A 27,396-nucleotide genomic window follows, 5' to 3' on the forward strand; every position below is an offset into this window, starting at 1 on the left:
CCCACGGCTGGCTATCTACTAGTCATTGCCCATGACATAACTCGGTGATCGCTCGTAGTTTAAATTGTTGAAGAACATAGCTGGAGAGATGAACAATTCTGAAGCACAAGCATGTATATCTACATTATACACCCATTGTTTCAATCTGTGTGTTTTGGACTACGATATATCTGATCATGATGAACACTGACAACTTGCAGACTAGCCACTTATAGAAGTACTGAATGTTCATCCGTCACTGGCACCGGTGACCGAGCTTACCATATCATGCACCTGTTTGGATACGACGTTTCTTCTCTGAGAAAAAAGGGTGAAGTATCGATTGTACAGTTGGCACATCCAAATCTTCCCGACCAGTATCTACCAATAGAAGGAGACAGAATATAAAACCCTAATCGTGGGGCAGGTCCATTCCACATTCCTCCGAAGCATTCTACCAACTTCCGTACTCGAGAGACGAAGAAGATAAGAACTTTCAAGACCTTCATACGGCAGCAGGCTGCCTCGAGTAATGCCTTTGAAGAGCATGTAAACCCCTTTGTAACGAGCAGAATAGGATTGTTTGAATGCATTCATAAATTCCATGTCTGTGAAGCAGTCTGCTCTTTGTGTTTTGATAGAAAAGCGATGGTGTCGACCCCCGCTCCTGATCGGTTGTCAAAATTGTCCAAGCTTTTCCGGCCAGTTCGTCATTTCATAGTAGCGAAGTACTGTAGCGTCAGAACAAAGGAACACATTTTGCCCAACCATTCTCTTTCCTCAAAAGTTGTCCCACAACACAAATAACAATAAGCTCCTCGAAATTTGCACTCGCAAAAGCCGCATACATCTCAACAATCCTCAGAAAGCCTTCGCAGCACACATCTTGCAAAATGTCGTTCCAAGACAAAGTCCAGGGAACCATCGCCCAAATTGATAAGGAAGTAAGTTCCCGCACACTCCGGACCTGGAAATATGAAGCCATCGACAACGAGCCGGTTCTGGCTATGACTGATGTGCTGGAAGCGTGTTGATGTATGAGCTTGCGACTAACCGTGGCCTCAGCTCTCCAAATACCCAACCTTGAACAACCTCGAGAAGCAAAGCAACGTTCCTAAGGTATATGCTTTCTTGGGTGTCATTGCATTCTACTTCTTTTTCATCTTCTTCAACATCGGAGGCCAGCTCCTCACCAACCTTGCGGGATTTGCTCTTCCAGGGTACTACTCTTTGGACGCTTTGTTCAGTGCTGGAAGGGCGGACGACACTCAATGGCTCACGGTAAATAATCCGAAAATGATATTCAGTTGCTATTGCTAATATGTATATGCAGTACTGGGTTGTCTTTGCTTTCTTGACTGTATTTGAAAGCATCTTCACCGTTGTTTACTGGTTCCCTTTCTACTACACCTTCAAGTTCATTCTCGTTTTGTGGCTGGCACTCCCAATCACCAGGTAAGATTTTTGTGGACCCCGCTGTGTCTCCTTAGAATATTACTAACAATCTGTGATAGCGGTGCCCAAATCGTATTCCGCTCCGTCATTTCACCAGTCTTCTCCAGATACTTCTCTGGAGCTTCCAAGGTCAGCGCTGCCACAGACAAGTCCTTGTAATGGACCAACAAGCGTGGACCACTATCGTGCTGCCGAATTCATTCATCTAAGCAATATATGGGCGGAATAGCGGGAACATGCGTAAAGCTACAAATGAAGAGTGTAGGTGTCAGACTATAGGGGGGTGGTGTCTTGAGCCGTGGACGTTGAAGGTGGAGTCGCAAATGCCAACCATGATGCTGGGGAATATTGCAACGAATTTCTTATCATATATGGGATAGTCCAGGGGCTCTGTTGATATGACCTGAGATTTACCAAGATTCTCGTGATTCTTTTTTGATGCAGATTAATAGGATATATGATAGAGGACGTTATCGTTGACTAGTTTATTTAGTTGGTATATATGATATGACAATGAGGAGATGAGATTGATAAGATTCGTGCTTCACAATCATCTGGGAATGCTCAGAGACAAATCTGTAATCTGTATTTTCGCTCTTGGGAGCTTTGTTTTGTACGCCGTCGTGACTGCCATAAATGCCATACTTGAACTGTTATTTGTAGACTGTAAAATATAGCACATCGTAGAGGGGTAGTTGGGGATGATCAACCAAAAACAAAACTCTATCATTGGCCAAGACATCAGGGTACAGCTGGTGGACCGAGAGCTTGACACTTCACTCAAACACCAAAACTATCTCAAACAACCATTCGTAAAACAGACAGACCACTTTCTTTAAACGCTCAATTGATTGCAGATATGAACATCAGATGCCAGATCTCGAATTTTCTCAAATAAACAAAATTGATGCTTAAACTTTCGAACGACAAGATTTAAGACTTTCCGATGGGCATTTTACAAATACCGCCATCGCAATGCCTCTGCCAAAACTCAGTCCGCTGCAATCGCGGCTGGCCGCATCCCTCATGGGATCGATAATGCTACTGATATTATATTTGACTTTTTCATCTTCTCACTTTGCATACGCTGCCGATGTTGATTCGATACAACCAGAAGACCATAATCACGAAAGGTTAATCGATATAAACATGTTGGCGCTGGGTGGTGATGATGAGGATATAGAAGTAAGGGACGAAGGCTATGAAGCCGAATTTGTAGGGTTTGATCGGAGCATAATTGGGAGGGTTGCATCGGCGACTGATCCCACTCCGTTACTCAACAATCGAGCTGTAACGACAAATGTTGAACAGGGACAAACGATCCCGTTTTCTTTCTTAAACTCCTCGTTATGGGGAGCCTTTTCTCCACAAGCAAGCGGCCTACCCTCTCCCGTTCAGTTGCGTAAAAGAGATACCAAGAGCGTCAGCAATGAACAAGAAGAGAGCTTTCAGGAGTTAGACACTACGTTATTTGAGGTTGAAGATGGGGAGTCGATTCTGTCAGAAGATAGGAGAAAAAATTCCACTTTGCAGCCTCGACAGTCGAGCTCCTCAAGTACTAGGACGCTATACATTACAGTCAATACTTGCAAACAGCCTGAAGCCATAGGTGCGAATATGGCGGCGCCCTCACAGTTGGAACTCTACATATCACAGTCTGAAAAGAACAAGAATCCTGGACCCGGACAGGATAATAGTTTACAACAAACTTACCAATTGGAAGGCGGCGCTGCAGTGGTCACTTTGAATGCTACTGGAGATGTCTTCATCGGTTTGGCTGGCTTAAATATGACCTCAAACTACACGGGCGCATGGAACGCGGAGATTGCAGCTTCCATCGATGCGCCCTACCATTATTACAACAGCGATGAACAGAACCTCGTCCTTGTAGATAGTGATAGCGTATCAGCCCTTCTTGTTACCAACGATCTCACCACAGATAATGGCACAATATACAATGAATGGGTTAATCTGGCACCACCTTTCACTATGTTTGCTAGTAAAACGGTCAACTCTTCCATGGCAGGTTTGCAATATTCGTATTGTGGATTGGAGAAGAAGGCGGAAATAGCAGGAACTATCAATGATGGTCAGAAAACCGACAGAATCAAAATGTCGATGACTACTAGAGGGAATTCTGATTCTCCCAAGCAGCAATTCTACTTTGATGGGTTGACTGCGGACACATCTTACTATGGCATTCTTGCAATGAATGGCAATGCAACTGCTCTTGGGCGCGAGGGAGTAGGCGGCGGTGGACAGGTATGGAAAGCCATGACCTTTTCCACGATTTCAGGTATGTGGTTTTAGTAGATGCAGATTAATTCTTTGAACTAACCACCCACGTAGCCGATAACTGTGCCCTCGTGTATAATCTCACGTTCTGCGACCAAGTGGCCTGGACCGTCCCAGCAAACCCCAATACATTTCCAAACACTACCGCTCTTGGAGAATGGTACGATAACTCAACCTACCAATCGTACAAGTACTTCAAGAAGGCTTTAGCACAGATTCCCTGCAATACCACTTCGTCTGCTCAGTATTCGCTTGCTCAAAACTGCACGTCTTGTGATGCAGCGTATAAAACATGGCTTTGTTCGGTGACGATACCAAGATGTACCGATTTTTCAAATGATCTTCCGTGGTTACAAGAACGAGGTATGGGACAACCATTTCCAAACGGGACAACCCTTAGTCCTGAGCTACTTGACATAGCAAGCTCTTCACAGCCTAAGAACGGTTCTCGAAATCCAGACATCACTACAACGGTCCAACCAGGGCCTTACAAAGAAATCTTGCCCTGTGAGGATTTATGCTATGGGATTGTTCGTGCCTGTCCGGCAATTATGGCTTTCGCGTGCCCTGTCCCAGGCGATACGGGCTTTGATGCAAGTTATGGCGTACATAGAACGGCAAATCAGAGCGGGCAAGTTACGTGCAACTATCCCGGTGCTGTGCATGATCAGTCGATTGGGGGTATAAATTCCATACCACACACAATGGTATTTGGAGCAGCGTTGTTGAGTACGGTGCTCATGTTGAGCGGCATCTGAGGAATCTTCAAACCAGGATAAAATAGCACAGGGGGCGTAAAGGAAACGGGATCTGATTTAAATGGAACTTTTGACTTTGGCTTTTGACTTTTTGAAATACCTCTAGAAGAGGAGAATCAAATGACATTCAAGGCCGTTGGATGCCTGACCCTCGTGTGATGCTGTATCTTTTTTTAATGTCATCATGAATTGTACTACATAGACTTATGCGATTGATATATGAAGTGTATGACGATGATATTCAACCAGTCTCTCCGCGCCACGTGATATCAAATGAAACATATACACCAGCTGCATAAGGGGGAGGAAGTGCCTGGTAACTAAATCGAAGCCCCTCTTCTACGCATCAAAAATTCTTGCATGAATGCATGGCAGATATTTGAGTATGAATAGGTACCTACCTCCCTACCTTCCTAGCAGGTGGAACTTCTGCATCAGAGTCGGAAGAGAAGTCGGAAGAAAAGTATCGGGGAGGAAGGGAGGGAGGGAGTGAGTGAGTGAGGAAGTTGGTCGGCTCTTGATATCTTCATGTCCTGATGTGTTGGGTGCACCACCTGCCTGGTGTCTAGATGCGATTTGTTATATAGTCTATAAGATGTGAGATGTGAGATGTAAGATGTAAGATGTATCATCGACCCTGGGTCCTGGGTCCTGGGATGGCATGACATGACTGACTGACTGACTGTCTGGCAGTGAGTCCCACTTACTTCTAGAAGGAAAAATTTCTTCTTTTTTCTTTTTTTCTTTTCCTTTTTTTTTTTCTTCTTTCTTTTCTTTGATGGGATGGGATGGGATGGATGGGGATTGTGGATTATGGGTTATGGGTTATGGGTAAGTACTAAGTAGGTCATATAGATCGGAGATAAGTAGGAGGGAGGGGGCAGGTAGGCAGTTGGATGTTGGATGTTGGGTTTTGGGTGTTGGATATTAGATATTAGATACTAGGTGAGATCTATAGGATAAGGCATAATGATGATATCGGCTTTACTTCATTTAGTGGGAGGGGGGTGATGGTAATGAATGGTGATGAATGGTGATGGGATTGGAGATTGATCTTGATAGGGATGGAAGGTCCGGGTTGACCGAATTCCCGTGGGTACTGGTGTGGTGGTTTGTGCTGGATATTGGATCTGGATATTGGATATGGATATGGATGGATATTGACTATGTTATGGTGGTTTACGGGTTGCTGATGTATGCATTGATGCATATGATGGGTGTGATTGTGATATAGGATGGATGGATATAGATATTTGATATTCAGATACCGTAACTTGGGTACGAGGTGGATGGCGGAGAGATGCCGGCATTGCGAGGAGAGGGGTCGTATCGTTTACGAAGGACCTCTCGAAGCAGGGATGGGTGAGACTCCCCGATTGTATGTGCGCGCGTGTGTGAGATGGGATGAACGAAAGGTTCGAACGTGGAAATTTGATCCCTCGTTGCTAATCAATCGAGCCCTTACGCTTTGGGGGTTAGCTCTCGCATCGCCGGGTTTGAAACGTCACGTCACGATGTGTTGTACTCAGTGTAATTTTAAAATTGGTTGTGTTGGGTTTGGTGCGGGAGCTGGTGGCTGATTTGTCTGCTTGGGGACTGGGTTGTGGGCTGGACAGGCATTGGAAGATTCCTGGTCGGTTTTGAAGGCTGAAGCTTTTTGGGGGGGGGAGTTGGGGTTGGATTGGTGCTGGTGGGTTTTGCCTTGGATAAGTTTGATTGGGATGTTGGGATGGATACTCGAGGGCGGTGGTTGGATATGTTTGGGTGGGTGGTGGTTTATCGATAGGGTGGTTTGAGGGATCATGGATCATCGATCATCGATCATCACTCGGAGGGAGAATCAGCGTCACCGTGGGGTGCAGATTGTTTCTGAGAAGGAAGGTTATTAGATTGGGTTGGAATGTGGGAAGTTTGAAGTTTGGGTATGGTGTGTGGGATGGATGGATGGGGTTTGCGAGATGCTGCGCTGATATGGAGGACGTTCGCCCAGTTGATGTGGTGGAAGGTTACGGCGCAAGGAGGAATACATATCAGATATTTTTAGATCTCCGTCTGCATGATTGAACCTGGGTATCCCATACGTATGTTTCGTCAAGACTGCCGACCTATACGGGGGATGAAGCAAAGATGCATGACATGCTTCAAGATATGAGGAGGTACTACGAAGTATTGGTAGATAGTTCACACCTAGCGAATCTGATCTATAGAGAGTAAATTACTGTTAGTGAGTATTGATAATAAGTATTTAGCATTTATTAGCATTTAGCATCTAGCATTTAGCATCTAGCATCTAGCATCTAGCATCTAGCATCTAACATCTACTATCTACCATCTACCATCTACCATCTACCATCTACCATCTAGTATTTATTAGCATTCATCTGCTAGCGTTGGTCATTATTATCTAATCATCTAATAAAAGTCCCACCACCAATCCAAGGTTTTCGTTCCGTTCCTTCAAAACGCTACAATGGACTCCGTACTTGACTATTTGTTAACTTCCTACCCTCCGTCCTAGTAAAAGTGTAAAAACACGCTAAAACGCGTTAGTAGAAAATGAAAATGTAAACAATAACTCTTTTCGGTCGCGAATCACCTCGATTTCGGTCGTTTTCCCCTCTCTGCATCATCATCTCCCCCTCCTCTTTGACCACATCCCACATCATATAACCTAATCGCATCATCATCATCTTCTTCTTCTTCTTCATAACTTTTAGGGATCTTCGCTCACCCTTGCGACCAACAACGACCTTCCTTACTTAAGTTACCTTGGTCATCAATTCTTCCGATATTCCACAAAAAAACCTTCTTGGAGGGGGAAATTGTTTCCTAGAACTGACACCAAAAGTCCACTTTTTGATCAATCTTCATCCAATCCAGTCCAGTCCAACAGCATTGAGAAAAATCTAAAAATCTACGACTGGATGAGAAGATTCATAAAATCATTTCGATCCATCCGAGGCGCCAACACCCCAGAACTGAAAAACGCCCTGGCCAGTTGGCTACATCTGAACCACTACTGCCACTGCCACTACCACTACCACCACCACTACCACCACCACCTTTGAAGACGTGCAGACAGAAGGACCACCGCGCATCCAATCGATAGTTGATCCCAGATCAGGCCCATTACTGTCACACTTCTCAACTTCTCAGTACCACCCCCGAAGAAGCCACAGATCAATCGTCACACCTTTTCACTCCCGTTCACTGACTGTCCTATCCTTCATCATATCGTCGGAAGAACGGACAACAACCACACATTATCTCTTGCGCATCGTCGCCACAGTGTTACATCCAATGCATCCGGAAAGAGATAGCTGATTGTTCTGTGAATATCGTCGCTAGCTAACGACATCTTACTTTGCATGCCGTCCCACGATTGGAGTAAATCTTATTACCCCTACACTGCCCTGCTTTCCGTGCATGTTGTCCCTACGTCCCTACTCGAGGAACTCTATCGACTATTTACTTTGGTAGGTGGAAGTATCAGCCAGAATCAATCTCTGCAGACTTTGGATTCATTTCATCGCAAACGCAAAGGAGATACCCAAGAGAGCTTTCACGTTTCAACGAGTCTCAACCTTATCTGCGTACCTGGGACGGACGATCTACTCTCGACTATCAACGATCTACGACCATCTACTATCTACCATCTTGCCCGACCTTTCCTCTTTGGCTTCTATCAACGTATCAAGCAGATTGTTCTGGCGATAGAAAGAAGGATCACACGGTCATACCAAGGCTTACCTGAGCACACAGACCTTTCCAGGTCTACCTAGGTACCCATCCCATACCACGCCATACCATCGAAGCATAGCTCCACGCCGGTCTCTGTGAACAAGGGCATAGCATACACACATCGCATACTTTCGGGCCACTTCCTTGCTTCCACACCATAACCTTCTTTTTCTCGTGCTCGGCATATCGCCGTCTTACAAGTTGCAATTCCCATCCTTTTTACTCTCCCCACTCAGCCCTTTGCACAATTCGATCTGTCTCTTCCATCACCTTACCTTGCCTTACCTCCCTTTGCTTGTTCGACCTGCGCCTGATTCCGTTCTCGTCCTGCTATTCGCTGCTGCACAGTCTATCTATCTATCCCCACACAAAGCAACGACATCTCGACACATCTGCATCTCGTCTCGTATCATCTTCCACTTCAACTCGACCACCACCATCGTGCAATACCATCAAAAGCGTCAGTCGCACTTTTCGATTCTACCCCTTCACCCGCCACACACGGTACCGCTATCTTTTTCGCAATCAATTTGATTTTAGTGGTAGCGATCCAGACCACCTGCCCTTGCGTCCTCGCTTTTCCAAACTTGGAATCCACCGTAATCTCGCTCCACAATCCGATCCGTCGTCGATCCTGGACAGCACACACTGAGCACCACCCACTCCCGGTATGCATGCCTTTAGATAGTCCTCGTTATCCCGTGGTGCCTTTTTTTTCTCCTCGAATGACATATTTTTCGTAGGGCTAACTAACATCAAATGCTCCAGCGTTTAACACATATCAATACCTATTCAGGAATACCACATTATCATCAGATCACGCGTTGATTGAAAGAGATCACATCGACTTATCAGCGCGTCGTCGACTGCTCACAATGTCTTCGTCGCGTTACACGCAGCAGCCGCTGCAAATATATCAGGATCCTGTCACATCCTATGACAGTGCGCCAATGCCGTCGACGAAAAATTCTTCAAATCAAAAAAAGTCGTCGCCCTTGAGAACGATCAAGAACGGTTCGAAGCGGAACGTCATCTTCAACCCACCTCAGAATGGACCTAGCAAACGCTCACCGCTGAAAGCGCATAGCCAAATGTCAAGTTCGCCCTCGAGAGCACCATTCGGCAATAAATTAAACATGGTGCCAATGCCGCCGCCTTCGGGATCACGACACAATACCGATTCGATTGCGAAAAAACAGCCCTTTCAAACCAAGTATAAGAGTGCCCCGCAAAAGGCGCTATTTACCACGTTCATGAACACTCAACCTCAAGGAAAAGAAAATTATCCACATCCTATGTATCCATCAAAGTCACAACCTCATTTTCGCGACGATTTCTCGAGTAGCAACTTCTCCTTGGAAGGATTGTATGGTCAAAAACCGTCGTTAAAGCGTTCGTTGATGGAAGCTGCACCCATTCAGGAAGCGAAGGTTCAAGGCAAATCAAAAGCAGAGGAGGGAAATGATGCATCAGGACCTCGAGAACTGCCGGAACCAGATTCATTTCCAGCCATTCACGATGACGGCTTCAAGCCTTCGCATAGTTATGCTCAGTTGATTGGCATGTCGATTTTGAGAGCTCCGAAACGACGCCTGACTCTCGCGCAAATTTACAAGTGGATATCCGATAACTACACCTTTTACAACGCAGCAGACGCTGGCTGGCAAAATAGCATTCGTCACAATCTCAGTCTCAACAAGGCTTTCGTAAAACAGGAGCGGCCAAAGGATGATCCAGGAAAGGGCAATTATTGGGCAATTCAATCAGGAATGGAATATCAGTTTATCAAAGAGAAGACTACACGAAAACCTGCAGGTCCAAACGAGAATCTACCGGTATTGAATACAGCACTCACACCTGTCGATCCACCAGTGCTTACGCCACCCACGCCAATGTTTAAGGATTTGCCATCGTCTAGTCAAGATGTATCGTTACCAAAGGCAACGTATAAACTACCAGAAAAAGAACTCCCTTCCATACCGGAATTGTCTTCAGACGCTACCATTCCTGCATCGGAATTTAATCAAGATGCGGAAGAGGAGGATGACGACGATGCTCCTCCATCTTCTCCACACATTCAATCATCTCCGCCAACACGAATGATGCATTCTTCTCCTCCCGTAGCTCGCCATGCACCTAGACGAAATCATACGCCACCTCCTGTTCCACGCTTTCCATCTTCATCACAGTCTAGATCACACAAACGAAAGTTTGCGTCCATGGATGATAGTGGGTACTTTTCATCACTTGAATCTTCAGCGATTAGACCAAATGGCGTCAGTCGATTGCTAACATCTGAAGCTGATCGGCCGAGGATTAAGCGCGGCCGAGCTGAGGAGGAAATCGCTCGTCTTCGTGGTTCTTCGTACGATAGCCCTAGCAAAGGCAGGTCGTTAAGTGGATTTGTTCCACCGTCCTCCTCTCCACTGCGTCGAACTCACCCACATGACAACTATCAAATGTTGCCACCTCTTACTCCTGCTGTCAAGTTGAAGGCTCCTATGAAACCACCGCCATCGATATCTCCAAACACAAACCTTCGTATGCATCGTGACAAAGTTAGGGAACTCGTTGGCTCTCCAATCCGTGGTTTGACTGTTCTCGAGGATAGCGCATGGAGTCCGGCTTTCAATCTTGACCATAACTCCTATATGTTTGCGGATTACGTCCCGGACTTTGATATATTCCAAGATTCTACAGCATCCTACCCTGGATCAAGTAATGGATCACCAGGAAAGCGTTCAGTTAAGAAACCTCGCATGGATCGATCAAGATCTGCAAACATTTTGTCCGATGTGACTAATTCTAACTTGAACAAGAGCGTCACCTCCACACCGGTGCTCAAACTTACACCTGCATTGGGTGGACCTTCAACCTTTCTCTCCCCCAAAAAAGGAAGTTTAAACTTCATGGATTCTCCATGCAAGCCAAATAATAACTCGCCTCTAAAATTCGATTCGCCAACCTTGAATCTTGGTAATTTTGATCTTCCCCATGATGATTTCTTCAACTCGGAGTTCCTCACTGAAGATCTATCGGACTATGCTGGATTCGATATTACACAGCGCTTTCCAAAGATTGGTTCAGGAACTCAACAGCAACAATCTAGGAATACATCGAAGAATCAACCACCTCGACCATCAATGGGTCGAAGTTCTACCACACGCTTTTAAGCTGGATACGTAAACAATAGTGTATTAGATGCACACATGATGACTTAATGAACTTTACGACATTATGACATTTGAGCTGTCAACTTCTGTTCTTCTTTCTTGACGGGGGTGGAAGAGGTTGATATTTTGCTCAGGAGATTCGATAGGATATTGACAGAGTCTGGAAAAGCCTCGCGACTTTTTGTTGATGATAATGATGTTTGGGTACATATTTATTTTGATCAAGGGGTCTCTATTTCTCATTTTTGTTTTTGTTTTTGTTTTGCTTTTGCGTTTGTCTGCGTTTTTGCGTTGCTATTTAGGGAATTGGGAAATAAGTGTGGTTGGACTCTTTCTGCGTCTGCGTTTGGAGTAGCTACTGGGCAATTAAGGGTGGGCGGTATTTTCCGGTCTTGGTTTGTTTTATCTGTCATTTCAACTGGACCTATACCTGGATCTGGATTTCTCATATTGCATGGCGCTGTAGGGAGGTATTTCACTCTGATCTCTATGATAGGGTTTGCATGTGGATATGGATATGGATATGGATGGACGGATATTTGGGAAGGCAGGCAGGACAAACGGATGGATGGATGAATAGGAATGAGGTTATAGATGGAGAAGTTACGTGAATTCTTACAGTGGTGAGAGATCAGTGATGATTAAGTCTACTCGTTTTCAGACGAGAATCATTCATTACAATGAGCGATTGAAGGATTCGTGGAAACGGCAATTCTTAGTACATATATGAACATGTTTAAGCCCATTTGTAATTTCTCTATTTGCTTCTGTGATTACTTCTAGTGAATGAGTAGATGAGTAAACAAGTGAGGGGTGTAAATCCAGTCGTATGAATATTAGTCCATTCTAGGATATGAAGATTTTAGAACCCCCCCCCCCCCCCCTTTCCTACTTTTTCTTCCTTTGTAAAGCTCTCGAAAAGTTTCGACTTCGGCTCTATTTACCATGCAGTTTCATACGGGAGGGACGGGAGGCACCAGATCTAGGTACGTAAGTAAATCTTGGTGTGATTTCTGTCTCGATGGGTAGGTAGTAAGTAATCGTGGGAAGGTTTTTGGTAGGTAGGTATAGTATGGATCTGAGCTGTGATATATCCTTTTCTCTCTTCTCTCTTCTCTCTTCTCATTCCAATTCCCATTTTAATTCTAATTCTAATTCTAATTCTAAACCCGAGATGGATACAAATATAGATATAGATATAGATATGTATATGTATATGTATATCATCCATCACGTCCTCGATCTCTTCATAGTTATAGTGATACTTGGGATTATGGTTGGTTGAGGAGCTTGGGGGGGGTATTGGTGTTGGTTTTGGTGTTGAAAAGAAGGAGAAGCGGTTTGTTTGTTTGTTTGTGGTAAGTGGGTGATTGGGTTTTTTGGGTTTTAGTTTGATGGATTTGTGTTGTGGTAATGATGGTAGTGGTAGTGGTAGTGGGTTTATGTGGATCGTTGGGAGGGTCAGAGTGAGGGTGAGGGTGAGAGGTATTTGAGATTGAAGTGATTTCTCTGTATTGATGTATATAGATGAGTTGCGTGCGGTACGATCCGATATGGGTCCGTCTGTAGGAAGGTTGAAGAATTGGTGGAGCGGCTTTGGGGATAGAGATAGAGATGGAGATAGAGATGGGTTCTGTGGGGATGGGATGGGATGGATGGATGGATGGATGGAGTGGTGAGGTTTTTTATAGACAAGTTCGGGTGTGGTGTTTGGGTATTGGGTTATGTAGTTAGTAGGTTGGTTATATAGGTAAAGTATGAGAGTGATCGGATGATATAAATTGAGATGTTGATATGAAGTAGGATAATGATATAAATTAACACAATCACATCCACTAATAAACAATGACCCAAATCAAATCCAAACAATCACAGAGCTTTAAAAGAAAGCAAAGGAATAACAAGGAGTTTCTTTCTTCCCCCTTTGTTTTACATATCCGCTCCCTCGCTCCCCCTCCCACTCCCCTTCTTCCCAAGTCCAAGAGTTTCAGATCAACGCCGGCGCCAGCGCTAGCTCGCACACAGTATATAATACATGGGTGTGTGTGTGTGTATCGATGCATATAAATTACACATCTATATATCTATACACATCGCATCACATCACACCACACAAACAAACCCAACCCAACCCAACTCAACTCAAGAGATCGCAAGAATTCCAACCCAAATAACAAACAAACAAACAAACAAACAAACAGCCCGACTTGAAACATTGAACACGTTCGATGGTCAAACTCGAGTAGCGAACGCAACTATGTAATCTTCATATCCTTTATATATATACATATATATATGAAAATTTCATTCATCATATGCTAATGTTTCTATCTATTCGAGTGATCGATTTATTTACCCTTACCCTTACCTTTACCTTTACCTTTACCCTTACTTAACCCCCTGCCAAGACTCGCTCGGGTTATAGATGTACAGTATCTACCTACCTACCTACCTACCTACTTCACTTAATTTGGCGAATGGTTGAGCGGATAGATGGATGTGTGTGTATGTATGTGTGTATGTATATCAAAAAGAGATCACCAAATAGATTTTAAAGATTACTGAAACAGATTAATAATAATAAAAACGATGTTTGAACAATTCTTCCCTCTTGTGATTTGGATTCCCAAAAAAATCTATTTGGGAAGGAAATGGTAAACGAGGGGTAGGTTGGGTGGTTCTGGGAAGGTATGCTTGGGGATGAGCAGCTTCTTTAATCTTAATCTTTGGTGGAATGAGATTTGTGATTAGTCTGTTGCGGGAAGGTGGTGGATGGATGACACTTATAAAAACAGTTAGATAACAATTAGAACCTGTAAACACCATCAGATATAATCACATCCATTCCCGACCACAAAATACACCATTTAACAAAATCCCAGTCCGAGTCCCAGTCCCAATTTCACTCTCATCCTCATCCCCTCAACCCCCCAATCCATCCAAAACGCATCCATCCCACAACCCCCACCAATCTCCCAGCTCCTAGCTGTCGAACTTCTAGCAATATTACACATACACATACACATCACAAACAGCCACAACCTCACATAACAACATTCCATTCCCTACATCAACACCCCATCTATCACTCAAACCAGCTACTTCAACCTACCCCCGCACGTTTAACATTCCAGCCGCTACTTCTTTCCCCTCTCATGTCCATGCCCCTCCTCCTAATGCTATAATACGGACTTGCATCTCCGACTGTATATTACCATATGGCGGCGCTCTCAAAGATCTCTCCCCTATCTATATTCGTGCTAGTGCTGGTGCACGCATTTTCATGAATTTCGGTGCTATCTATACAGACCAAGATTCTACGGGGACAAGACGCATGTGAATTCCAACGCGAAATAATGTAATTCTTCGATCCGAAAACAAGATATCGGCATCTTTTCGCCAATCCTCGTAGACGCCCTGCCTAGTAAATGCTACTAACGCAATACAGGTATCTATTGGCAACGATGACACTGATGTTTGAGAGGCTGGACAACAAGAACGAGCGAGGTGTGGAAATTTGTTGAAAAGCATAAAACGACTATAACTAGCCGGAATGGGCCACATTTGCACTCATTCCTGCTAGAAGTGAATAAGTTTGGCAAAATTATAGCAAGGCTTTCTTTCTTTCTTTCGATCGCTCGATCGATTGTATCTATCCAATGATGCAAATATCCCCTTGCAAAAAAAAGAAAACCATGATTTTTCTCTAGCCATGTAATTCCCAACATGTCTCTCTGCATATCTGACGATGTTTGGAAAAAGACCAGTTTACTCCCGATCGTAATATTGCAGAGATCGAAAATAATTCAACTATACTGACCGCGGAACCCCTCCAAAATTCCTTAATTTGACAGCCCTCATGACGCAGAGAAAGTTCTCGATTAGTCAAAGAAGGAAAAACGGGACATCGTCTTCTTCAGTGTCGCGATGACGTTCGTAGCGTGTGTATATGTGCAGATCCAGACTTGTGGGGTTTAAGGCTGCTGTGTGCATATCAGATTGTTCTAGACTTCGATTTTGATATCTTCAATACCTGTAATCATCTCTGTTTATCATTTCCTCGAAGACGAGATCACTATTTTCAAGACTCAGTTGGGGAACTTGGCGAAGATCTTGCTCTTCTGTTGATCGCCCCTCTCTTAGAAACATATTTCTTGGCTTCGTTCATCCTTTTTTTCGGCGTTGCCGAGTTTTTTTCTTATGTTCGGAGAACAAATCTTGGAAAGTTCGACGTACCAGGCTGTTTGGAGTTATAATGGTATGTGTTACTTGATTTATCTGATCATGCAAACTACATTGGATGGAGGGATCATGACTGGTCTATTTGGGAAGACGGGGTAAGGTAAGGGGGGTCGTTTCTCTAGAAGGTGGTATATTTTTATACTATGCCAAATCAAATGATTGTCTGGCAGTATATGAAAGCGTTGGAAACGTGAGGGGGGGGGGGGGGGGGCTCGAGAGGGAAAAGAAATCATGAGAAGTTCCCTCTCTGCATCTAAACTCTCAGACACAAGGGGATTTAAACAATATGTGAGCCGCACACCCAAATCGACACCAGGCCTGATTATGTGAACTATCTGTTGTACTAGTATCAGATAATGAGCCCTCTCATGCTGAGGGAGAGGGGTCCTGGGGAATTAGGTAGCGACCCACTCTTTCTCTCCAGTAAATAAAGAAAACGAGGCAGGTGAAAGAAAAATAGAAGGAGAAACAGAAAGAGAACGGAACGAATAAGAAAAGAGTGGTTCAGATATCCCGATTGAATGAAGCAGGTTCTAGAGCAAAACCTGCAATAGCAGTAAACCCCAGAAGTAAAAAAGTTACCAATCATCAATGTTCAAGAACTATCCATCAACCGAACAAATCCAGAAAGTGAAAGCTGATGACCATCTGACCGCAGTCCAGACAGACTATCAGAATTCTTAAAACTATGACAGTCAACGAGGAATTTCTTTTTTACTCGTATCAATTGAGCTGCCACAGCTGCGGCTCTGATGGCACCTTCAACAATACTATCACCTGATAGAATCATTGCGCAATTCGGGTATTGCGATTGGAAATCTTGCTGTTCTTTTCATCTTGTGAATCGCGATCTACAGTCAGAGCCATCATGTGATCCGTATTGCATTGGTAAGGCGTGGGGTGTCTTTGCCAATGTTTTGAAGACTATGATTGTGCGTCTTGTAATACCCTAGAACAGGAATCGAAGGAAGGATTTGTGGGGGTTGTGTTCAGATCTTGTGCTTTAGGTTGATTCATGTTGGGCTCGATGGTGGGTCTTGACAAATATCCTTGTAATTGCTAGGGATTTGACTTTCCATATCTGATGCTTATTGAGAAGAGATATATTTCCATATTCAACCTGGCATAGATATTGCTTTGGATTTTCCTTCTCTAACTTGTGCTGCTTTTTGCCTAGATCTCGTAGAGTAAATGAATTAGTTCTTTTGGGTAATCACATCTAGTTCTCTTGGTGAATCCCCAAGCAAAAGTGTGTAGTGGATCTGCGGTATTGCAACTGCTTTGTTAGCTAGGTTCTCATTTTGTACCTTATATGGAACGCTCTAGGCTTACCAGTGTTTTGTTTTGAAAAACTTTCCCTCTGATGTCTCTAATTCAACCCTTCGTAGAATCTGCATATCCACCATCCAAACACTTCAACTAGAATATTTCTCATTTTGTCAAACTGCATCCCAAACCTCTTCTCAGATTTCTTCTTTTTCCCCCGCCCATCTACTCATTTTGGGTTTCGAAGGGACATTAAATTGTGGATACGTAGGAGTTGAGCGTTGTGGTATTGAATGTAGTACTCATTGACATACCGAATCCACTTGGACTAAGTTTGGGCAGCCACTGTCTCAATCATATCCAAAAGCTAGATAGAGAGATAGATCGATGTATTAACTTCTTGAGACTTGGCATGACTAATTCAGCACCCTAATCATTCCCTTTCCTTCTTACTCGAAAACACTATCGACAAAAGATTACACCGCACATGTAGTTAAAATTGACGTATCACGCAAGGTCATCAAACCTCGTGGATGCGGGACGTTTATTGTCTGTGTGTATACGGATAGCATGCATATCTGCATCCAGACCGAGCTTGGACTATAGCTTGACCTTGCTTTCAGTCTACCTGCAGTATTTGTAAATAGCTCTTGGTGTGACTTCATAATAGATGTTGATATCTGGAAATCTTAGATGAAACGATACAATGATCGTATGCACCGATGCATTTCTATAAAATCAAGATGAACAGCTAGTCATGCCAAGTCATGCAGTATGTACCCTTCCCTAAATTTTGATTTCACATGCAGACATGTTGAGAAATGATGTGAGGCTCACTTCAGATAAGACACTATACCATGGTACTCGCACACTTATCTCACTATGGCAAATATACCATAGCGTGTACTACTAATGCAGATAAAAACCAATGTCATACCGCCGCCGAAAATAAATAAAGACCCGGTACCGGATGATCTACATTGGCAGTTGGTGCATACATGCGCATATGTTTCACATATGAATCAGCATTATTCTGCAGACGTGTAGATGAGTGGCTGTTGCACAACCTTGTTGGCAATTGCCAATGAGGAGTTCCTGAATAGTGGCTGAAAAGAAGGTGACTTGTACTGAGAAGGAAGTCTTGAGAGGAAGATCAAATGGGGTTGTAAATGGCAAAATTCTGTTATGAGCTTTATGAATTAATTAATTTGCAATTCTTAAGCTGCGCTTCATCAATACATACAATGTTTCAAAGAGAATCAGTACATAAATTGATTTCAGTGTTCCAAGCGATTTCAATATTCCACGTGAATTCAAAAACCCGGGTGACTTCAGTATCTGTCATGAATTCGACAGTTAAATTTTTTTCATCGTCGGGCACAATCCGGGCCCTTGAAAGTCAAGAATAAGTCGTGTTGAAAGTACACAACGCAGCAATTGCGATCACGCGCCAGTGACAGTCAGGCTGACGATACTAAATTTCAATGCCTAAAGCGCCTCAACTTGAGATTACTACTGTAAATGCCGTCCTTGTGTAGCAGTAACGACTTGGATGTGGGGGTATGAAATGTGGCGATTATCTCGCGGTGAGGAATTGATATGTATGAGCGATATATGGCTGCAATTTGTAAGGTACGATTAAGCGCTGGCTGCGGGATATCTGTGAACACATGCAAATTGACAAGCTTCTCGTCAATTAATACTTGTACTAGGTGTGGTTGTTGAGAGGATTGGCACTCACCGGGGAGCCGGATGTATTTGGAATCAGGTCCATGAAACTGTAAGAATGAAGGATGCCATGGTATGTTCGCACGTGTGTTCGAATGAGCTTGTGTTAGGTTGAATTTTACGATTGATAAACGCGGAAATGAGAGATATCTTGCGGTGAGAAGAGGAATGTGATAACTTGAAGGAATTTACTGCCCGCCGATCCTGAAAGTGCTTACTCTGATATCAACATCATCTGAGATACGCATATTGCAATCGGTATGGAGAACAATTGAATTTACCATGAATCTTATTGGTGAATTCTCAAGCAAGCAATATATGTACGGTAACGTCAAGGAATTATCATGATGTGACGGCGGATGCCAAGTTACGGAGAAATGTGAGGAATTGATCTATGAGGGATTTAAATATACATAAAATGTAATTTAAAAAGCTTGTTTCGAGGTGTTGTGTGATGGTCACACAACGTCAAAAGAACCAACAGGACGGAAAAGTATACAGTTTCAAGTGATGGAAACGATGAAAACGGATTTACAAGAATGAGGGAAGACATCGCCGACGGTGTGATGAGATTGTTCATTGCGATTGGTCAAACACGGAGTGCAGTAGAGAGGGTTTGGAATGTGGAGAAGTAAGCAGCAAATGTATCATATTCTAAATTCGAGGACATGAAATGCACTCGCTGGAGACGACCCTCCGAGATACTAGGCAGACAATGAAGATTCAAGAAACGACAGACGAGGTACTCGGTAGGTAGGGAGGCACTTTTGATAATGCTGGATGAGCTGGCAAATTCTGGGGTACTGTCTTGTGCGAACTATTTCAAGATACTTGGCTTGTTTTCTCCCGTGTATGTGAATGACCAAAAGTGGCTGAAATGGAGAACTTCCTTTCATAGATGCAGCAAGTGTATACACACTAGGTGAAGTCGAGCCACTTCCACTTCCACGTACATGTATGTATGTAAGATACTCCACGTTGGGTAAAAGGACATCTGGGGTACAAGATAAGAGAACCGGAGTATGTATTTGAAAAGGGAAAGTCATAGCGAACAGTTTGCAAACACATTGCAAAGTATGGAGTGGTGATTGAGGAGGTGACCAGCATGCATGATATTTCTGGAGTAAAGAATGGGGGAATGAACGCACGCAATGATACCAAGGTTGGGATTTGATTGTACTACAAATCGAAGAGATTGGACCGTTGCATTCCGGCAAAGGAAGCTTGACTAGCAAGTTGACAGTTGTTTTGTGGTGGAGGAGTGAGGAGTGAGGAGTGAACCTTTGACTACCCCGCTGTTTGATTGATGTGAGAGATATATCTATCAATTGATTGATGCCGCAGCAGCAGAGAGAGGGTTTGTAGTAAAATCTGACCACTGTCTCAATATCAACACACCGTGCACACCCACCCACGTGACATTACCACAAGTGACCTTGCATGCGATGTTAACCGCACACCTCCAAGCGAATAAACCCAGCACTTTTTTTCTCGGTGCAATGTAAGATCAAGAACCTCGGGCCAAAACTTCAGTTTCTGATAGGGCTGAATCTGAGAAAAAAGCTTGTGGATGTACGCTCACCAAAGCTTTTGTGCTGAAAGAGAGCGTTCATCTGGAGATTATTGGTTTGCGTGACAGCACATGTTTGGAGAGATTGACACGGGTTCACGTAGAGACCTAGGCAAAGGCCGAGCACGTTTTTCTTTCTTTCTTTCTTTCTTTCTTTCTTTCTTTCTGTAGACAATCGATGTTGGCGGTGCTTGGTGTTGGCAGTTTTTCTCTACGGTACGGTACGGTACGGTCTGGTAAATGGTGGTTGATTGTTTCATGAATCAAGCGAAGGCCGGCAAACCACCAGAGGCCCCGCGCCAAGCAACCATAGGGATTAAATGGAGACCCAGGGACGGTCGAATGATGAAGTAATGATAAAGTAATGGCGAAGAATCATACGACTATTGTGTGTGTGTGTATGTACTGTTGGGACTGGTGTGCCTATACGAGCATAGTAATAAGGGGAAAAGGCAGACCAACAGATGGATGCTCTGAGGGACTGAGGGACTGAGCGATACGACAGCGATACGACAGCGATACGAATTTCTACCGCCAGTCTGTTTGTTGCCTTACTCCTTACCCATCTCTCGAGAGAATCAAGACTTCCTCATTTGCACAGCCATTCACGCTATCTCGAATGCATATCCATTGTTACATCATTTTCGTTGAAAGGAGCGCCCACGCACTTACTTGCTTACTGCTTATTGATACTCTATGCAGCCCACATGTACATCCATCCCTCATTTAACCGATGTGGCGCGGGGCTGCGGTGACATTGCACGTCGTACTGTACGAAGGAGTAATATAATTCTTCTCCATTCTCCGTTCTCCATTCTCTGCTCTCTGCTCTCTGCTCTCTGCTCTCTCCGCCGCGCTATTAGAGTTTGAAGCCCGCTTACCAATCGTCATCGCAGTACATGCTGGGCACAGTGATTTCTCAAAACAGCGGCCGACAGAAAATTAATAGGTTTGATGGCAGGGCAAGTAAGTATTCGGTGACAGCGAATGAATTTCCTTTCTTTTTCTTCATTTTTGGGGAGATCTTCCGCATTCACCAGTCAGTCAGGCGTCCTGGTCCTGGGACTTTTCCGAGTCTCGGGATCTTTGAGGTGGAGTTGGAATCTTTGAGTTAGCCAACCTTGGCGAGATGACTTGTATGAGACAAATTACCATTGGTTTATACTCCCCGTACATCAGGTCTAAATCGCTCAATTTCTTTTGAGGGAGGGTATCAACACATTTGCCTTTTCCCAAGAGGTTTCATGAACCATTGCGCTGTCGAAAGATATGATAGGGGCAATCATTATCTTACCGACTTCGATAGCCCTCCATCGTGCTGATCTTCTTGCAACTCAATCTCCCAGATATGCTTGGTACGATAATACGGTATTGCCTCGAAGGCGTGTCGGTAGCTGGTAGTGAATTCAACAAGTTCTAGATGTTGATAGAAATCCCTATCGAGAAAGACATGTATCAGGACGGCGAATCCCACAAACTCTAGATGTCAAGGAAATCTATATAGAGAAAGACATGAATGATACATGTATCACAGTGTGATGTATTTTGTGCGCTCTGCTCAACCAACCGCAGAGAAAGGTCGGTCAAACTCAGCTGGTCAGAGATTGGTAAGTTTTCATGGGCCCTGGCTAAGTATATTTCCATAATTCCAGATACCGAGCAACGAGCGGTACATGCAATAATAATAATAATAGATACGTAGTATGTACGGACTATGTACTGTACGTCTAACACAAAAGAGGACCAGACAGATATTATTTCTTTTGGAAGACGTGAAGAAGGGCTGAAAGACCCGAACCTTGGATTGACAAGTTCGTTTCCCCTTTCCCTCTTTATCCCCTAGTCGTCTTTTTTTTTCCAACGTTCAACGTCAGCATTATGCAACTATCTTCATATGCATGGTACAGCTCTGAATCCGGGAGGTTGTTGACCAGGAGACTAGGATTAAATTACTCGATTCTCAGCATCGGATCCAATCTTTTCTTTTCTTATGGCACGTAGGGAGGTAGGCATGATGTACAAAGGGTGCCCTTTAAGCATACCAAGCGTAGATATGTATATACGTTGAATGGATGTGGATGTGGATGTGGATGGGTGTAGGTGTATGTGTATGTGTCTGTACGGGTGTGAATTGTACACAAATCTAGCCATTGAAATTTCAACCAGGGGTTTAGCTTAATATTAATCCCTCATAGAAAGAAAAAAAAAACGGCTTGAATAGGAAGATTTTTTTGTTGAAATTTTTGGAAAGGATTTCTTTCCTTAGACCGAGGAGCGTTATGCGATGAATTTTTTGACATAGCTAGGTTGTAGCTAGATAGCAGCTAGGTAGACAGTATTTTCACTGCATTCTATTTTACAAGCGATACCTTACTCATAGGAGAAATACAAAATGAACATCGGTCAGTTACAGCTGACTCCTATGCCATGAACTGCCTAGTCGAGGAGAAAAGATAGCGAGGTAGCTAATATAGTCCTGAAAGCGGACCTTCGTCTTCTTCTTCTTCTTCTTCTTCACAAGCCTGAGAAATGGAGCAGAATCGGCTAAGCAGCTAGTCGGGAGGGAGATAGACATGTATGTAACAGATGGACTATACGGAATGTATGCAGAGAGATTGATCGATAAACCGATTAAACCCTAGGGATAGATAGAGAGGCAGAGAGAGGTGTATGTATGTATGTATATGTGTGTGTGTGTATATATGTATATAGGTAGTAGGTAGAAAACAATCCCTCTCCCCTTCTCACTCTCACCCAATTTATAACAAAGGCTCGAAAGAACAAAAGAGGCGAAAGAAACCAGATCCTCTCCATCTTACTTATTTTTTGGTCTGTCCTATTATTGTTAATTACAAACTGTGTCCAAGCAAGGCTGTGTGTGCTTTCTTGCTTTAACTTGTACTCAATCCGCAACCAGCAGGATCCCAAGCACAAGTGTTATTATATCATACCTGGGTGGCAGTACCCGGCTACTCGCAGTTCAATTACACCTTCATTTGCATCTCACCTGTCTTACTTACTCACCTTGCCTCTCTTACTCCTTTTCCCTCCTTTCCTGCGTCTTAGCAGCACCACATCACCACAGACAGCACCACAGAACCAGCATCGATACAATCAAGATCTTCTCTCAAAAAGGAATACGGATACTTATATTACCGGCCCCGAGACCACCTGCACTAGGATTTCCCAACTCTACCGACCAATTAGTCTTGCACTTGAATCTTGATGTCTCCTAGACTCTCCACTACCGTATTACCCAGTTGAGAACATCCGCTATCAATCCGGGAAACTCACATAAGCTTTTTTGGTGTGTGGCAGAGAAGCCAAGGGAAAAGGGAAAAGGGAAAAGGGAAAAGCCAAATCTCCATTTCTGACCATTTGAGATTCCGACTCTGTTCCTTCACTCTTCCCTCTCTCTCACCTTCTTCCAACTTTACTTGGAATTCGCCTTCCAGAGCGAACGTGTATCAGAGAATCCTCAAGCACACATACCATACACACACATCTTCGAATCCGCCAATCGCCATAGGAAAGTCCAACTCCGACTCTAGCTATACGCACTTCCACAATTGATACGCTGCTTCATTTCGATTTATAATTAAAAAAAAACCGGAATTCCCACTGTTCAATCTTATTCCGCATACGTCCCACACCCACACACCCACCCACACGCCCACAGAATAAAAACACAAATTTCCAACAAAGCACGGGCATTGCCCACGACCTCCGCCTTTGGCGGATATCTTTTTACTGATTGCAACCGATACGAAAGCGCATCTCAAATTCTTCAAGAACGCAAAATTATCATGGCGTCGGTCGCTGCCCCTAGAGATTTTGCTGAGAAGGCACAACCCTCCCCTACGCCTTCTTTACCTTCTTCCTCACATGGTTCTCCCCAATCTCGTCCTACAACCTCCAATGTCAGCGCCATCACAAGCACCGAAAATCTAAGCATGAATGGAACTACGAATGGAACGATTACTCCTCCTCCTCCTGCCGTTCTCAAGGCAGCTCCTATGCCAACGACTGCCGAGAAACCTTCCATGACGAAACGTTTAACTCGAATGTTTTCTACAAAGGAATCGATACGGTCAGAAATCAATCTCACATCTGCTGCCGCCTCTGGCTCCTCGACGCCAAAAGTTGTGGACGGCACAACATCTCCCAAATCATCTTCGAGACCTGGATCTCTGTCCCGCAAGACATCGTCACAAGAGAAGAAGAGCCCATCCGAAAAATCGAGTGCCACACCGAGTACAAAGGACAAAAATGGTTCGACAAAAGACAAAAAGGCACCGACAAACCATCAGCGATTCCTTACCATGCCTGATGTGCAAGGGGGCCACGAGCATCATCTGAAGAGTGCCAAGAGACAAGAGAAACTTGGGGAAATGCTGCGAGGCTTGATTAGCGGGAAGGCGAAACAATCCGAAACCCATGAAGGCGAACAACAACTTTCACTCATGTCCAACTGGGTGGATCAACTGAAGCGTGAGAAAGAATCACTGGCTACAGAAAAGAAGGGTGGACCCAATGCGACGGCAACATTGGTTGACAAATACGGAAAATGTAATGAAGTCATTGGTCGGGGTGCTTTCGGAATTGTCAGGATATCCCACAAGAGGTCTGAACAGGGAACCGAGCAACTTTACGCTGTGAAGGAATTCCGAAGAAGACCCGAAGAGAACGAAAGAAAATACAGCAAGAGACTCACTTCGGAATTCTGTATATCTTCCTCATTACGACACCCCAATGTCATCCATACCCTTGACCTCCTTCAGGACTCGAAGGGAGACTATTGTGAGGTCATGGAATTCTGTGCAGGTGGTGATCTTTACACTTTGGTACTCGCCGCCGGAAAGCTTGAAGTTGTGGAAGCGGACTGTTACTTCAAACAGATGATGCGTGGTGTCGAATACATGCACGAGATGGGAGTCGCGCATCGAGATTTGAAACCAGAAAATCTTCTTTTGACCACACACGGTTCTTTGAAGATAACAGATTTTGGGAACGGCGAATGCTTTCGCATGGCTTGGGAGAAGGACGCACACATGGTAACTGGATTGTGTGGCTCCGCTCCTTACATCGCCCCAGAAGAGTATATTGACAAAGAATTCGACGCAAGAGCTGTCGACGTTTGGGCTACAGGTGTCATTTACATGGCCATGCGTACAGGACGTCACCTTTGGCGAGTCGCAAAGAAAGACGAAGATGAGTTCTATGAGAGGTATTTAGAAGGTCGAAGAGACGAGGAGGGATATGCTCCCATCGAGTCATTACATCGAGTATGTTTCCTTCCTACAATTCTTATTTCTGTATGAACTAACATGAATCAAGGCACGTTGTCGTAATGTCATCTACTCGATACTGGATCCAAATCCTCACCGCCGTATCACTGCTTCACAAGTTCTCAAGTCCGAATGGGGTCGTGAGATAAAACTCTGTCAAGCAGGTGAGGAAGGACTCTGACATTATGTGCTGGATAGCGGAATTACATGCAGAAAAAGCATGTTCAAGAGCATGATCGAACAGGCAAATCTTCAACAAGACCTCAAGCCATGTATAATCGACCATAAATTCCGCTCGACCAGCAGCTTCAATTGTCAAGAATGTGGTTTCATTTGTTATTACGACCCTACTGGTATGGGAGCATATAAAGAATTGAAAGACGACACTGGTGTCTCTTCAACATGAGCATTGCGCAATGAAGGGTGGCATATTTCACATGAGCATTACAGTACAGCAACAGTATGGCGTTTTGGGAGTACTTTTTAATAAGCAGCACAGCAAATTTCCTTCTTCACGACCCTGGTTACTTTGCTTTTTCGTAGCTTTGATGCACACTTTTTACTCATTTTGAGCCATGGGTCTTTTTTCTTCGGCTTCTTATGAATGGCGAATTAGGAGAGCGAACGACACAGAAAGGGAATCTTCTTTTATGAGTACCCATGATACAAACAAGACTATACTTGATACAGTCGTTGTTTATCTTCTTCTTTGATCCTTTTTTTTTTTTTTTTTTTTTTTTTTTTTTTTTTTTGGACAATTACAACCTTTTATTCTTAGAGAGAACGAGAGAGATATAGGCTGGGAGTATATTCTTTTAGTTTGGCTTGTCTCTGGCTCAGGAGTAGTCATGCTTTTGATGGATCAGAGATGGAGGTATGCACGAGTAAAAAATAGCTTGCGATTCTTGGCTGTGGCTTTTTGATACTTTTATGGCTGCGTGTGGCTTTTTTTCGGCAGAGGATGGGATGGATGGCTGGCTGAAAAGGGGGGTGGTTTTTGTGTTTTGAAGGTTCGGAAACATGGAGGGGTCTATGATATGATGGATACGTAGATAGGAAAAGGGAAGGTGCTACTGGGAGATTGTAGATAAACGACGAGAATGCGGAGCAGGAGGTGGGTAAAGGATGGATGGATGGATAGCTGAGACAAATCTTGTTCGTGTAGGAATCGAATGGAGAGGAAGATAAAGAATGTGAATAAAGCAAGAAAGAAAGAAAGATCAAACGAGTTGATGCGTATGTTCCATTCGTGTTTGTGATGTAACATGGTGTGATGTGATGTGATATGATATACTTACTTAAATCTAAACATCTAAAATATGAATAGGGAACCAACCCCCTATAAACATCGCGTATTTCATCTCCTTTCTTCAAAACCTATTTCCTAATTTCCTTAGCAGTGAAGATAGATGTTCTATATATGCTTCCTCTCTTCCCATCCCCATCCCCTATCTCTATCCCTATCCCTATCCCTATCCCAAGATCACAATCGACTACCTACTCTCCTCACTCACAATCCCCACCGTGAATATTGTTCTCATAAATAACACTCACTCACCTCACTCACCTCACTCACGCGTAAACAAAAATATCAAAATATCAAAATATCAAGTACGTGGTAATTAATGTATATAGTATAGTATAGTGTAGTATAGTATAGTGAACGAGTACAATATGCTGCCAGCCAGGACAAAAATGGAATGAAGTAAAATGAAATACAATATGATATAATATAATATCATCATAGATAGATACGATGATATATATGATACAGTGTAACATAACATAATATATAATATGATATAAACCTTCCATCTCACCTCCTCTCATCCCATCTTATTCTATCCCATCCCATCCTATCCATACACTCGAACTTTCCAATCCCTGTCGTAGCTCACCAA

The 27,396-nt window shown here is 43.8% G+C and overlaps 5 protein-coding genes across 6 annotated transcripts; 4 read left to right on the forward strand and 1 right to left on the reverse strand.

Moving 5' to 3' along the window:
• Positions 1 to 308: 308 nt before the first annotated feature.
• Bcyop1 lies at positions 309 to 2,078 on the forward strand. The gene is made up of 4 exons (XM_001555020.2): positions 309 to 923; positions 1,045 to 1,260; positions 1,313 to 1,434; positions 1,494 to 2,078. The coding sequence occupies exons 1-4, from the start codon at positions 873 to 875 to the stop codon at positions 1,591 to 1,593; spliced, it is 489 nt and encodes a 162-aa protein (XP_001555070.1). The 5' UTR covers positions 309 to 872; the 3' UTR covers positions 1,594 to 2,078.
• Positions 2,079 to 2,171: 93 nt separating this feature from the next.
• On the forward strand, positions 2,172 to 4,735 carry Bcmid1. The gene is made up of 2 exons (XM_001555019.2): positions 2,172 to 3,730; positions 3,784 to 4,735. Exons 1-2 carry the CDS (start codon positions 2,410 to 2,412, stop codon positions 4,485 to 4,487), a joined length of 2,025 nt encoding a protein of 674 aa, XP_001555069.1. The 5' UTR covers positions 2,172 to 2,409; the 3' UTR covers positions 4,488 to 4,735.
• Positions 4,736 to 7,092: 2,357 nt separating this feature from the next.
• Positions 7,093 to 12,146, forward strand: Bchcm1. Of its 2 annotated transcripts, XM_024691814.1 has the most exons (3): positions 7,093 to 8,896; positions 8,997 to 10,457; positions 10,530 to 12,146. In XM_024691814.1, exons 2-3 carry the CDS (start codon positions 9,104 to 9,106, stop codon positions 11,399 to 11,401), a joined length of 2,226 nt encoding a protein of 741 aa, XP_024547587.1. In that variant the 5' UTR covers positions 7,093 to 8,896; positions 8,997 to 9,103; the 3' UTR covers positions 11,402 to 12,146. The 2 variants fall into 2 exon arrangements, with proteins under 2 accessions (XP_024547587.1, XP_024547586.1); XM_024691813.1 differs by having other exon boundaries at positions 8,997 to 12,146.
• A 4,275-nt stretch (positions 12,147 to 16,421) lies between these two features.
• BCIN_03g02400 (hypothetical protein) lies at positions 16,422 to 17,295 on the reverse strand. The gene is made up of 2 exons (XM_024691815.1): positions 16,976 to 17,295; positions 16,422 to 16,919 (listed from the first exon to the last, which is right to left on the reverse strand). The coding sequence occupies exons 1-2, from the start codon at positions 17,047 to 17,049 to the stop codon at positions 16,817 to 16,819; spliced, it is 177 nt and encodes a 58-aa protein (XP_024547588.1). The 5' UTR covers positions 17,050 to 17,295; the 3' UTR covers positions 16,422 to 16,816.
• Positions 17,296 to 23,513: 6,218 nt separating this feature from the next.
• Positions 23,514 to 26,127, forward strand: Bcsat4. The gene is made up of 2 exons (XM_024691816.1): positions 23,514 to 25,492; positions 25,545 to 26,127. Exons 1-2 carry the CDS (start codon positions 24,014 to 24,016, stop codon positions 25,674 to 25,676), a joined length of 1,611 nt encoding a protein of 536 aa, XP_024547589.1. The 5' UTR covers positions 23,514 to 24,013; the 3' UTR covers positions 25,677 to 26,127.
• Positions 26,128 to 27,396: the final 1,269 nt, after the last annotated feature.

This window comes from Botrytis cinerea, chromosome 3 (assembly GCF_000143535.2).
Source record: "Botrytis cinerea B05.10 chromosome 3, complete sequence".
Classification (NCBI taxonomy): domain Eukaryota; kingdom Fungi; phylum Ascomycota; class Leotiomycetes; order Helotiales; family Sclerotiniaceae; genus Botrytis; species Botrytis cinerea.